Source organism: Pararge aegeria, chromosome 24 (genome assembly GCF_905163445.1).
Source record: "Pararge aegeria chromosome 24, ilParAegt1.1, whole genome shotgun sequence".
Lineage (NCBI taxonomy): Eukaryota > Metazoa > Arthropoda > Insecta > Lepidoptera > Nymphalidae > Pararge > Pararge aegeria.
Genome location: NC_053203.1, coordinates 6277518 through 6292176, shown reverse-complemented (window position 1 = coordinate 6292176; position 14659 = coordinate 6277518). Strand labels below are relative to the sequence as shown.

Sequence of the window (14659 nt, the reverse complement as noted above, 5' to 3'; positions counted from 1 at the left end):
AAAATCAGCTTATTTTGAACTGCCGCCAAAACCAGGATTTAACAAAGAGTGACCCGTTCAAATGAATTATTTCTAAGACTCTGTATGATACTAAAATATACTAGGCCAGCGATTTCCTCTGCCTTTGTTTCACTTAAAAAATTACTCGGGTACCTCGGTTACAAAGATGAATTTTAAATCTGGCGGAGAAACAAGGTTCTTTTCCGAAAAAAATTATCACAAGTCTCCAGGAAAACAGCTGTCTCTGTATGAAATTATATCAAGTTTCGAGAGCGATTATGCCGATCAAACAGAATTTTTTAAAAATATACTGGTACTTCGTAGAGCTTCCCCCACAGGTCGGTCTGGTAATTAACTAGCATTAACTGTAGTCACAGTACTCCATGCTAGTTAAGACTTGGGACTGATAGTGGTAATTATAAAAAACTTATCGGTCACCAGTGGCAAGAGCCCCACGAAATCATCGGTACATCCTTTTAAGCAAAAAGGATGTACCGTCACAGGCAAGTTCCAAAATTGCCGAGGCTGACGGATACTAGCCTCCCCTTATTTATATGGAGTAGGGGATTAGTATTTACGTTTTATTAAATAAAACATGAGTGTACAAGCATATTATATATTTTTTTTATAATAATTAAGAATAAATTCTTACATCACGAGTTATAAAATAAATACATTTATTGCCTTAAATTAAGTCCAAAAGTACTCTGTACAATTATTGTTAGCGATGTACAAACGAGAACGACAAGTAAAAAAAACGTCCAAAAAAAAATAAAAAAGGGCCTTATCATGAAGTAAGTTAAGTTCGCACATTACTCTGTGACATATCTAAGAACAACTTAACAAATTGTGTCAGAATCACAACCAATAGTTTGCATCTTAATTTCATCTCTTATTTTATTTAATATTACACAAACTATTTTATATCATTGCTCTTCACTTAATCCTAAAACAAGAACCATTGTTTACCTTACAATTATAATTACAATTAAATTAAGACTATCTAATTTCTAGCGGGTGTTTCTTACTGGACTGTTGTGCTGTTTCTCACAAGATTGCCACGCCCTTATAACTTAAGGTGAATTCTCACAGTAGTTATTCCATCAAAAAAAAACCTCGGAATATGAAATAGATTTATTGCATGTTTGAATGCTCATTATCTACAAAACATCATTAATTTTCCTACTAAAATTACTTTTATAAATAAGGCAAATATCCATTAAAACAAAGGATATTGAAAGGGTCAAGGTTGTATATACGGTATAAATCGAGATATGTTTGCATGTGTTTTGGAACACCTCACTCAGGACACCATATGAACCTTAGAATATAGTGTTTTAAAGATCTTAAAATGTTCCGAATATTGTCATCATGATATAACTACTATGTAAATATTCACCTTATACTAACTATAGACACGCCATACAACTTGACATGCCATTCAATTTGTGCGCGTGTGAATGAAAGATCCGGTATCGTATCTCTTTCTAACTTATGTTATAGTAAGTTGGTATATCGCTCGGGAAAGGTGTTAAACGACTTTAGAGAAACCATAATTATTAGAAACTCAAAGGCATTCGGCATGCTGTTTTAAGCAAGTTATTAATGTAACTCCGTTCATAAAGCCTTGGGATCCATGAAATTAGTTTGTACACACACAGGATGCAGGGTCCAAAGAAAATGTCGGTTGTCTATATTGTACGCATTGTACGCATGGACTTTACCTGTTCGCAAGCATATAAAGCAGTATTGGAAATGCGTTCTGATGACGTCATTAAATTTTTATAATTCCAAACTTTGGTTTCATTGTAATCGTAAATCCGCATAAAAATTGGATGGATAAAATATATGACTGACGGCTGTTCAATTTAAATAAATGTTTATTACAGAAGTATTAATAATCATGTTGAAGTTTATCCAATTATGTATTAAAGAAAAAACTGAGAAGATTCATTTATAGTTAAATAAATTTGCCAAATATCAGTCTCTTTTCATGCTCATATGATTATAGTTAAGTAATTTCTGTCGGTCTGTTTTTCGGAACTAATCTTAGAAACGGCAAAGACTACTTTAATTTGGACATATCAATAAATAATCTGTTATATTTACCAAGCAATGTCTAAACATTTTTCGCCCTATTACTTTTTCAGTTAGGCAGATTTTTTTCTAGGCTACTTTATCAAGACGAAAACTGGAAATTTAAAAATCTGTCGTTATAAAGTACTCGCTTGTTGCTTGTTGTAAATAAATAAAAGGAACTGTTTTAATAATAAAACCTAAAATAATAATATTCAAGCACTGTAATAAGGAAGTACTAGGCGTAGTACAGAAAATGGCACGCCAAAAGCATGGTATGTCTATAAAATGTTCCTATATTTTAATCTCATAAGGATCTCAGATTTGGTGAGCAAACTATACGCGTGTGCCCGGGGTTCATCGCTTCGTAAAAAAGGCATTTAAAAGGCCACTGTGACAACCACAATGTGCTAACTAGCCTAGCGTTATTATATTGCCCTACATACTATAAAAAGATGTATGTATAATGGTGATATCCGAACGCAGTTTAATATCGCTACGACTTTCCGAACGTATGAATTCTTATCTCATTACTTTTCTCGCTTACATTTACAGACGTGCTCCGTAAAACCTACGTCTATTATGAATCCTACAGCATTGTCGGGTGACGGGGAATTGTTCACTATTGTTCAAGAAATCGTTAATTACTCTGGATAATCTCCAAAAAATCTTTTCGTAGTCCGATTTTGATAATGATGTTTTCGTTTACCGTTGAAGCAAGTGATATTTTAATTGCTTAAAACGCACATTACTTAAAAAAGTTAGAGGTGCGTGCTGGGATTCGAACTCGGCCCCTCGAAAGTGAAGTCGAAGTTCTACCCACTGGGCTATCACCGCTTCATTATAATTTGGGTTGCCCTGATGTAATTTACGAAAATTTATTACTTTACTTTGCCCGTAATCCAGTGAAATTGCAATCATATCTTATAATGTACACATTCTTTACGATAGTATTACAGATGAAATAAATATGGCAAATACAAAATATTAACTTAAAATAATCCTCATTGAAACATTTTATGAAAGGAAAGCTAGATTTTATATCCTCTGTGCGTCGCCACGCCAGCAGCCGTTCTGCCGTGTTAGATGGTTCACATTAAAAATAGACTAAGTTACCCGTCAGTCGGTACTCGGTAGGTTTAAGAGAGCGCCATTTTATGTGCAAGCGATTGAGGTGGTGTGCAAACGTTCGGAAAGTTGCAGCGTTATAAAATTGCGTTCGGATACCACCGCTTCACACATAGCGTAAGAAAAATATTGGCATTGATCAAAGTCATAAATAAATTAAATAGACAGTTCAAAATATCACGAAAACTAAATTCATGTGGCAAATAATATGGCATCAGATTTTAAGTACTTTCGTTTAAAAGTGAGGCGAACTCTTAACTCATACTGCCGTTTTCAGTTTTGTGTCATTCTTTAGAAAGGGATGACCTCTTACACTCTTATAATACACTTGAGTTTAAAGGTCTATCCAGACATATCAGTGTTAAATCAGGGACAGAGAAAATAATAACTTGCATAAAGTTTGTATAAACTTTACAATAATAATTGTCTTAAATTAAGATTTCTCGGAACATTTCAGGTTTCGGGTAAAGTTTTGAGAGAGTTTAATACACATTTCATTTATTTCCAATCAACTCAATAATTGACTTTAATTCTCTAATAAAATTTTTGACACGAGGATTTTAATATGTTTTAAAAATGATAACTCTACTGCAATAGTTAAATGTTGTTCTCCTTGTTAAATTAAAGTGGGTTTAAAAAGTGGTTTTACTTATAAAAGTCTTCAAAACATAAACCAGACAAAAAAATAAAATATAGTTTAGCAAATATTGAGCTTATTTAGGTAAGGTCATATAGCCTAGATTTTAGAAAGGCATATACGCATTTGTTCTAGACTTTAGAACAATGGTGTAGATACTCCCGATATGGCCCATTTGTATGCAAGCTGCTTTTCTCAGTCCCTGACGTAACACTGACAATGATATGTCTGGATAGAGCTTAAAGGTATGGAAGACAGAAAACATTGCTATATCAGATCAAAACGAATACAAAAAAAAACATTAAAATACTAGTAAATTAATTCCAGGAGCTATACTGGCCGGTTAGCCAAAATAAATGATACCAATTTCCCTAAAAAAAGAATAAATCTAAACCCTAAGATGATGGACAGTAATAAATTGTACGTGTTGTGTACTTATGTATTCCTGGTACCAAACTGTGGACTGTTTCATTCGCTTTAACACAGGATCGGACATTAATTTCACAATTGACTAGATATCTGTGTGCATAGGAATCATATATATATTTAAAAAAAAATAGCTAAGTAAAGGAACCGATACACTGAAAATCTGGCATGTTTTGCGTATAAAAAAAAAATGATAAAAACTATATATATTATTGCCATAGCAAAATACGCTTACGACCGTAAAGTACTGTACTTTAAATTATGTAGACTACGAGACGATAACACATCTAAATTTGTACAATTTGTACAAACTTTTACGCATTCGCTAAAATAATAAACACGCACGGCTTAGGGGCCTAGTGCGTGTCGAAACTGAGCGAATTCAACTAGTGCGCGAAACTCGACGGCGTTTGAATCTCACATTTAATACACGGACTAACTAAAAACACTAACAAAAATATTTTGATCTCTCGTTTTTTCACTGGTTTATAATTAATACATTAAGTACGTTCGCGAATACGCTTCCGGCTGGTTCCAGAGTCTTATAGAAACCTCTCGGGGTCGAGTGGCCGGTACGAGGATAACCTGGGTGTCAAGTGTGCGATTTTCTACCAGCGTTAACTTATTCGCGTGAAAGTTGGCTGCGATTTATATGGTATCGAAGGAGCGCCATCTATTTACAATACTGGGAAACAGTACTGTCACTAGATGGCTCTTTATCGATACCATATAAATCGCAGTTAACTTACACGCGATCGAATAAGTAAACGCAGGTCGAAAACCTCACACTAGGCAGTCTGGTCGGAGGCGTGGGGAGTCCGCAAGTCACGGCAGCGCGCTGTCATCACTTGGACTGCTGGTAGGGGGGGTAGCCGGCATGGGGTTGCGCCCCACGACTGCCGGTCGCGTACAGCTGCTGCTGGAAGTTGTGGAACTGCGCCGCGTAGTTGGGGTCAGCTGTGGATGGCATGGCGAACCCTTGCCCCTTGAAACCTGGCCCCGGTCCCCCCATGGAAGGCGGTAAAGGTTGTGCCGCACCCATTCTCACTCCAGGACCCATCCCACCTTTTACTCCTCGGAAATTAGGCCCGCACATCGGATTGGGGCCGGGTCCGCCGTATGGATCACCTGCCATTTTGGGTGGGGAGTTGAACCCTGCGGGGTAGTGCGGCATCCTGAGCATTCCCCCCGGCGCTCTCATTACCCCTCGCATACCTCCCTCCATGTCCATTCCTCTCGCGCCAGGGAAGTATTGCACGCCGCCTTTACTGCTGTCCATTTGCATGGGATTCGTGACTCGTTGTAAGAAGTCGAGACTGGGTGGGCCTCTGGGACCCGTGTTGCAAGGCATTTGAGGCCTAGTGGGTAAATACTGTATCGTGTTTGGCGCGCTCGCTTTGACTTGGACGTTAGCCCCGTTAAATGGAGGCATTTTTCCCGGACCGCCCATCCTCGGACCCATCATGGACGCATCGGGTCCCATTGGCCCCATGGGCCCGCCCATAGGGCCACCGCCCATTTTTGGGCTTAGGTTCATGTCGGGAGGGAAGTCGTTACCGCTCATCATACCTTCCAGTGGCCCGCCCATACCTGGTCCCATATTATCCATGTGGCAACCTGAGAATCAAACACTTGGCATCAATAAAAATACACCTAAACCTATATTAACACGTACAGCCCGTTCCATTAAATAATGTATTTATAAAAGGCACTTCGCATGTCTATCTCTTTCGCACAATATACGTGCGTGCGTATTTTCTGCGAATGAGGTAACAAACCATATTCTTTAATGGCACACACTATACATACATACAACCACGATGCAGAGCCCCTAGTTTAGTTTAGTTTGTGCTATAGTACTAAATTAGTATGGAGTTGTTTAATCATGCTGTTAGATGATCCATATAAAACTATTTATATATAGATTACCGCTGATGGTCACGTGTGTCTCCTAGCAAACTTAACTAAAAGCACGGATTCTTGATTTAAGGTTGAACGGCACTGGACGGAACTGCTAAGCTAGCTGCTGCTGCTAGATTATTTTTATGAAATGGTAATGCACCATGCATGCAATGCATTGAAACTACACTAGCGCGCAGTTTCGTCCAGGGTGATTAAACCTTAAATAAACTAAGGCCGAGCTAGGTATAGAACTAGTCTCGTGCGAAAATGCAAAGCTAAGCTATTCTAACAAAAGAAGGAATAAGGTGTGCGAGGTAGTACCGTGCTAGGAAATTGTGCGAGGTAGATAAGCTTTGCTGCTCGTTAGACAATGTTTTGCATCGATTTTCTTGATTATTTAGGCTTTAATTTGACTTTCTATGATTTTAGATTTATTTTAAGTATTTTTTACAAGTCTTTATATGTAAGCGCTTCATTTTATTAAACCTAAGCCGAGGAATAAAAAATATACAACTGCAAATATTCTCATGTCATCCTTTTGCTCAATTTTGTATGGACCGACGAACCGCACCGGACCGCAAAAATTGCATTGCAACTGTGCGTTGCGGCGTTGCATATTACCCCTGCGTATCGATTGACTTTAATATGGTTTGGCATCCAAAGAACCAGGACTCATGATATAAGAAACATGGATTTTTCCGGGATAAAGCCTTTTAGAGTATATCTAACACCATTCCGAATTTCAGCCGAATTGGTTCAGTAGATGTTACACTTACATACAAACTTTCGCCTTTTTTATATAAGTATTATGAAAACTTTAAAGGTACGTACCTAAGTCATTCATCATCATGTGCGGATGTCCATGCGGGTGCATGGAGTGGTGGTGCTGCATATGGTGGGGGCCCGAGCTGAAGGGTCCCATCCCGCCGCCGTTCGGCCCCATGGGTCCCCCCGGGCCGGGGCCCCCGCCGCCCACCGTGTTGGTCAGCTGTTGTGACATCTGCGCCAGTGACGAGATGGGGTCGAATGAGGACGTGGAGGTTCCCATGGGGCCGTTGGGGCCCTGGTTGGGGTTGATCGGGATGTTGTCCGGCCTGTTCATACTGCACGGTCCCGGGAAGGGGCCTGGTAGGCTTGTGCTGTTAGGACCACCGGATAATGTCGTCTGAAAATGTAATTAAGTAATTATAAATTTTTTTTTTTTTTTTACCTTCAGAATTTGTACCTGAGACTCTCTGGCAAGCCTCAGGCCTTCAATTCCTATCGGTGCGGATTTTTTTAATATGCATTTTAAATTTACAAAAAGACATTAAGTAGTTAAGTAGGTTTTTGGGGGCCGATTAGCGCTGTGGGCAGCGACCCTGCTTTCTGAGTCCAAGGCTGTGGGTTTGATAATCACAACTGGAAAATGTTTGTGTCATAAACATGTTTGCGTATATTATGTTTATGTACATATTATAGGTATTAATGAATATAACTCATAAAAATATTCATCTGTCATCTTAGAACCCATATCACAACGTAAGCTTTGGAAAAGATGGTAGTATATTTATTTATTTTATTTATTTATTTATAAAGTTTTTGGTAATCCTTGCTCTCTCTTCCACAAGGGATAGATTCTGCCCAACAGTGAGATATTATTTAGGTCGATCTATGCTTTTATAAGAAAATGATATTATATAGATCAAATTATTAACATCTCATCAAATATGTTGGCCAGGAGGGGTAGGATGCGAGTTCGAGAGATTTATGTCTTCCCATTATCTCGTCAATCTCTACAGAAAAAATACGAGTAAAAAGTAGAGAAAATTATCTCGTGGTGCGCATGCTAGCTCTACTGGTATCAGTATCGCCAAGACGATGGCGATTGTCCTACGGCACTTTAGGAGCATTTCCAGACTAGCCCAAAGATAAATTGCATGATATGCCTATTCACTAACTTACCTCAGTGTTAGATGCCATGGTGTCGTCAGGGTGTGATGGGGTGGACACTACACTGCAGCTGCTCTTGGCGGTGGAGGAGGGTGCGTAGGGCCCTTGACTGAGTGATTGCCCTTCCCGCCCCTCTCTACCCTCTCGTTGTGGTGTTTTCGACGCGCTGTCCTGACTCGACCTATTCGATGACGGGCTCGGCCGGGATTTCTCGTCTATTTCATGAGAAAAAAAAAATTACTGGGACATACTATTACTGGCGAACCGCCCCGGCTTCGCTAGGGTGCTATGCAGATATTTATGTGGGGCAGTATGGAGTGATCAGTAATACAATTCCATACAATTACATTCCCTCTAACTACCGTGTAATGTAATGAACGCGTCAAAAGTGCCACCTATGGGCCTAATAAAGATATTTTTGATCTTGACTTTGACTTTGACATAGTATTCTATCTTGTTAGGTTTATCCGGCCTAGCGAGCAAAATATGTTTTTTTTACGATATCACAAAACATATCTCAGAATTTCTTTCCTTTTCTCGGCTATAATATTTACTACATATAAAACTTTCTTCTTGAATCACTCTATCTGTTGCCGAAAACTGAATTAAAATCCGTTGCGAAGTTTAAAAGATCTAAGCGTACAAACAGCGGGACTTTATTTTATACTATGTAAAGAAGATATAGTATTACTACTACTCTAATTGTACTCTCTTTATATGTATTCATATCTTTGTAACTACTTTTTTTTCTTTGGTGTAAAATAAAAGTGTATTCATTCATTCATACTATTCGCTACTGTCAGCGACTTTGTCCGAGTTTCTTTCGGTTTTTTTAAATCCCACTGGGAATCGTTTATTTTCCGACGAAAAAGTTATTAACGTCTATCTCCAGGATGTGTTTACGGTATGAAAACCTTAGTTTCATCGGTTTTGCTTTTAAGCCTCGCATAAGAAGCAATGTTTTATTATGAATGTTGCTTAATAAATGAATATTGAATTAAAATTTAAAAAATTCAAAACTCAAAAATTCAAAATTCATTTATTTCAAGTAGGCCTAATATAAGCACTTTTGAAACGTCAAGTCTGTCTGTTTGTAGTGATTCTACCACCGGTTCGGAAGGCAAATTCTACCGAGAAGAAGCCGGCAAGAAACTCAGCAGTTGCTCTTTTCCAACATCAACAATTTACATTTTGCATTTTAACATTCATTTTTCTATCTTGTGAGAGATGAAAGCGGAGCCGGATGCTTCCAAGCAACCTTGTCATTAAGAAATTCATCAATTGTATGTATAATAACCTCGCTGAAATAAATGTGTTTTAACACATTCTTTAAACTTATGCATTGGTAGGTCCAAAGTTACCTTAGGAATCATATTATAAAAGCGTATACTCAATCCCAGAAATGACTTCTGCACCTTTGAGAAAAGCCTAATGTTAATAATGATATATTCTAGACATACCTTGCTTGGTACTAGAGGTGGAAGCTGCAGATGTTGGAGTCTGTGGATTGATGAACCCGGGACTCTGTTCCATCGAAAACCGCCCCGAGCGCTGTTCCGACAACGACGAGTGCGGCTCTGGGGTCCCCGGCATCATTCTGGTGTACAAAAACATACATTACTAGTTAATGATCACGAGTTCCTCCGCGTTCTTTTCGGGGTTTTTTTTAAAAAATCTAAGGAAAATTATATATTTGCCGATCGTACAATCAATTCCATTAAACAAGATAGAAAAAATGGAGTATATATACCAAACTACCGGCAGAGTTAGGAATATTTAACTGAGATATCATCATCAAATCCACAATAAGAAGGGGTTAATAAGGCTGTCCACCACGCTGGCCCAGTGCGGATTGGATAATGTTCTCAAAGGACTCACCTTTGAGAACATTATGGAGAACTCTCAGGCATGCATTTCCTTACGATTTTTTCCTTCACAGTTGAAGCAAGTGATATTTAATAACTTAAAACGCACATAACTTAGAAAAGTTAGAGGTTCTTCCTGGGATTCGAACTCGGTCCCCCGAAAGGTAGGTCGAGCTCCTACCCACTGGGCTAGCACCGCTTTAACTGAGATATAATTAATCGGAATATGTAATAGTTAATAAAGCGATAACTTACCCTGCAGGTGATTTCTGATTGGAATTTGATTGCGGCGTCTGCCCTCCATTATTGGAAGGTGGTCCGTTGTCCTTTAACGATGTGTTTGGTTGCTTTTGTATCGTTAACTCTTGACCTGACACAAACAAACAATAGTCAATTAAACCCATTCGAATATAAACTTTATCAATTTGGTACAACGTTGAAATTGCAATGGATACTTTAGCGTAGAGAGTGTACGTAGTAAATACAAACAGAGAGAACGAATTAGCCATAGAGTATGAAAGTATGTTAGCACATTTTCACCAACCACCACCAAAATGAAACGAAAGTTACAGGTCACAGTGCAATAATATACAAATACTGTGAAAAGCGACTCCTAAAACATATTTTAGTTTGAGCAGTCGAGCAAAAAACTATGAATTTGAAAGATTTCCAAAATACGGCTGAATTATCAATAATTAGCATTTTGTTGTTGAGAGTCGTGTTTTAATTAGGAAACAGGGTATACGCGTGGCTTTTTCTTTATTTTTACAATAATGTAACACAATAGCATAAAAATTGAATGTAACATTCATGGAATCGCATATATATTTAAACCCCATAAATAACATAAAACGATTTAAGTAAAAATATTTTATTAAATAACTCATTCAGCTCTAGCACAGATTCCGGTCTGCGGGGAAATCAAATAGCAAATCTTTTATCAATTAAAATAATGTAAAATACTTTTCTTTCATAATAAATAAAAAATAAATAAAGATCTTAACCGCCCGGCAGAAGTGAAAACAATAAGTGTTTTATAATCTTTTACGTTTATGATGTTTTTTCAATACCTATATAATTTTAGCAAGATAAACCGCTAGCTACAAACACTAACGTTACAGCTTAAATTAAATAATCGTTAAAATAATTATTACGTACCAAAGACTTTTTGGAGATTTCCTGAAGGCAAAGACTTATGTTGACAAAATATAAACATCACGCGTATACCCAACATGTATTAAATAAAAAAACTAAATTTGGTTAGATAATTTGGCCATATTTCTTTGAAAAACACACTCACACACTCAAAAAGCGATTTTACATAGCACAATTTTTTTGCCCTGAGCGGAAATAATTCGAGGGAGACAAAAAAATGTAGCCCCTTGCTATTGTAAAATTGTTTGGAAAATTAGAAAATATATTAATGTTGCACAACGTAACGAACGTAATACATTTCACTGTATAACTGAATTTGACACTACAATAATCAACTTAAGCAAGATGATTAAACTTTAATATATATATTGAACTATAATTAAGCTTTTTTAGTTAGTTCATATTCCATACCATGTTTTAGATAATTTAATTACCCTGATGCATATATAAATAAATATATGTTGACTTTTTTTTCATCTTTCAACAATGACTTAGTCTGTCGTTACCCACTAAGTAAATAAAATTTTAATAAATAGTATTAAAGAATATAATGATCAATTAAGAGCACCCTATAGAGGATGCGAGCGACGCGATGCGACGGCGGTAAGAATCACTGTTTGGATATGTTGTGTTATTAATTTGAGCGATTTTATTTGAACTGTATTAATTTTTACTATACACTTGTTTTGGGTACAAAGTTACTAGGAATAATAATTACATAAAGAAATGCCCACTTCTTTAGAGATATATGAGCCGTCAATGGGCCACCGAGCATGTTAAAAACATATTACTTTTTTGTTTTTCGATCCTAATTTAGAAAAACCTCATAAAACCCACTAGACCGTAATTAAAAATTATTTCCGCCACGACAAAAGCTAGTTACCTTCGAACTGGTTGAGATACGATATTTGTTGCGGGGATGGCACGGGCATCAAACTCGGTTCCTTAGAATGATTGCCGCCTTGTTGGTTCTTCTGTTGCTGCGCCGCCAAACATTGGAGCGTGCGGACGAACACGCCTTCGTCCAACTTCTCTAGTATCTCTTTATTTGGCCAACATTTGATCCAAAGGTTTCGTTGAGGCCATTTATTGGCGTTTTTTTAAATGATTTGTCGTTGTTATTTCACCACGCGGTGGGATTCAAGCGGTCAAGCGATTTGCGGGGGAGGGGGGGAAAACAAAAAATACGCATTACAACTACAGAAAAAAAAAATTAAAAATCAAGTGTGCAAACTTCAAACCAAACTAAAACAATAACCTATCTAATTGAGTAAAAAAAAAAAGTTTTATTAAAATGATTGTGGTTGGGAAAATGTCTAACACAGACAAAATAAAAACATGCATTTCTACATCTATGGCTTCTACTTTTTTCTATAAGTACTAGTGCACATAAAATAGGCCAGTATCATTGCAACACTGTCATAAGAATCATACTTTTCTTTCGTTACAATTAACTGACCGATATGTAATGCAAATAATTCAAAACTATGTGATGCAATGCGACTAGCCTGAATGTAAACTAGTGTTTATTTTAGTGGCGCTTTTGGGTATGACAGAATTTAGACCTTCTACAATATTTTTAAAGACAATAAACAAATTTTGTTTTTTTAATCGGTAACATGTTGGGCTAAAATGTTGTCACTTCACATACGTTCTTCAGCATTAAGAATATATAATGGCTTTTGACTTGGCCCACATACGAACTGTGCGTATATAAAAATAATCACATTACTATGCTTAAATACTTTTTTAAACGAAAAACTAATGATAAGGAATTCAGGATTTGTTAGTTATTTTTGAAATTATCGTCAAACAAATGATATTTTTTTTTTAGTTTTCTTGAAATATTATTAAGAAAGTTATACACATATAAATTCATTACTATAGCATTAATTTGAAATGAAAATGATCTCATCTTCTAAAGTAAAGTATTAGTCCTAATCTCGCCTCATTCTTTGATGCCAAGTCTAATTTCGTAAGGCAACGTACCGTTGCTTTTTTTATCTCTGCAAGTTAGCCTCTTACTGCAATCTCACCTGGTGGTAAGTGAGGATGCAATCTAAGATGGTAGCGGGCTACAGCTAATGGTATAGCTGTCATATTAAGCCCTATATGTAATGTAACCTGACCAAACCTAAACAATTTGTCTGTGAATTTATACATAACGTGCGTGCGTACTCTACCATCGTGCGTACATTTTGCGTGTGTGTACGCACGCCTTATATACGAGTGTTTTAGTACGTGCCTTTTATTTGTTGTATGTATGTGTGTGTATTAAGATATATAATCGTATACAGACCTGGTGCGTCGTTTTTCTGTTTGCAGTGTGCAGGGCTGCTAAGAGCGGATCCAGCTCTGGAAGCTTCCGCTGACATAGGCATTTGGACACCGCCGCCATGTGAGGGCGATTGTGTTGCTGTGGAGATTTTGGAATATAAATAATATATTTTTATGAAAGTATTTACCTACACTTCCAAGGTAACATGCAATGTTTCTTCTAGAAGGCGCAAGTCGTTAGGGGACTGATAAAAGGCATGTACCGGCATACCGGTTGCCAACTACGCTACGGTTCTCATACATTAGTATATTTAGTTCTCATACTGTATGAAAACCGTAGCTTAGTTGGCAAAGTAGGATTTAAAACAGGCCGCGACGGCCGGAAAGAGTTAGTTTAAAATATTGCCGGTTACGAAAGGTTTACATCTTAAAATGCATATCTCATTTGAAGTTTAGATATTTCCATAATAGCTTGCTGAACATTAGATCATTAAATCAACCAATTGAGCTACATATTGCACGGTATTGGGCCCGCGTATTCCAGCGACTCGCTCGACCTCGTAGGGGGTCGGGCCTACGAGGACCCCACATCCGTCTGTTCTCCGACCTAAGAACCCCACCCATTGCCACTTCAGTTCATCGTTCAATGACTAGTAACTTTAAGAAATGTTAAGTAATTTTACCAATAGGCACGGAGGCAGATCGGTGTAAGGGCGAAGCACCGTAAGGCGGTGGTGGAAGACATCCACCCCTTTCTGAACAAGGTGACTTTACTTGCGTACCTGAGGACAAGTAAGATTATATCATTTATAGCTAGATGTTGTCCGCGTGTAAAAAAAAAAAAAACCTCGCAAGAAGCGTTCATTTTCCCGGGATAAAATTTTTTCTATCCAGAATCAGCAATCTCCAGAATGCAAACTATTTCTATGCAAAATTTCATTAATTTAGGTCAATCCCTGAATAGGTAACAAATGTTATTATTGCATAATGTTTTCATCATCACCATCATCATATCAACCCATTACCGGCCACTACAGGACACGGGTCTCGTCTTACAATGAGAAGGGTTAAGGCCGTAGTCCACCAAGCTGACCCAGTGCGGATTGGTGGACTCAACACACCTTTGAGAACATTATGGAGAACTCTCAAGCATGCAGGTTTCCTGCGGTTTTTTCTTCACCGTTGAAGCAAGTGATATTATAATAAGTTCAAACGTACATAACTTGCTGGCATTCGAACTCGCCCCCCCGAAAGTGAAGTC

At 37.5% G+C, this 14659-nt stretch overlaps 1 protein-coding gene across 6 annotated transcripts in view; it reads right to left on the bottom strand.

The window, feature by feature from the left end:
- Positions 1–618: 618 nt before the first annotated feature.
- Positions 619–14659, bottom strand: part of LOC120634434 (collagen alpha-1(I) chain-like) — a 29738-nt gene continuing 15697 nt past the window's right edge. For 3 of the 6 annotated variants that reach the window (XM_039904994.1, XM_039904993.1, XM_039904992.1), the window contains exons 13-20: positions 14082–14180; positions 13421–13537; positions 12005–12163; positions 10222–10336; positions 9562–9698; positions 8114–8316; positions 7001–7334; positions 5112–5884 (exon numbers count right to left, since the gene is read on the bottom strand). In XM_039904994.1, coding sequence (XP_039760928.1) covers positions 5112–5884; positions 7001–7334; positions 8114–8316; positions 9562–9698; positions 10222–10336; positions 12005–12163; positions 13421–13537; positions 14082–14180 — 1937 coding nt within the window. Of the gene's footprint in view, positions 5885–7000; positions 7335–8113; positions 8317–9561; positions 9699–10221; positions 10337–12004; positions 12164–13420; positions 13538–14081; positions 14181–14659 lie in introns of all 6 variants that reach the window. The other 3 variants (XM_039904995.1, XM_039904996.1, XM_039904997.1) reach the window with 2 other exon arrangements.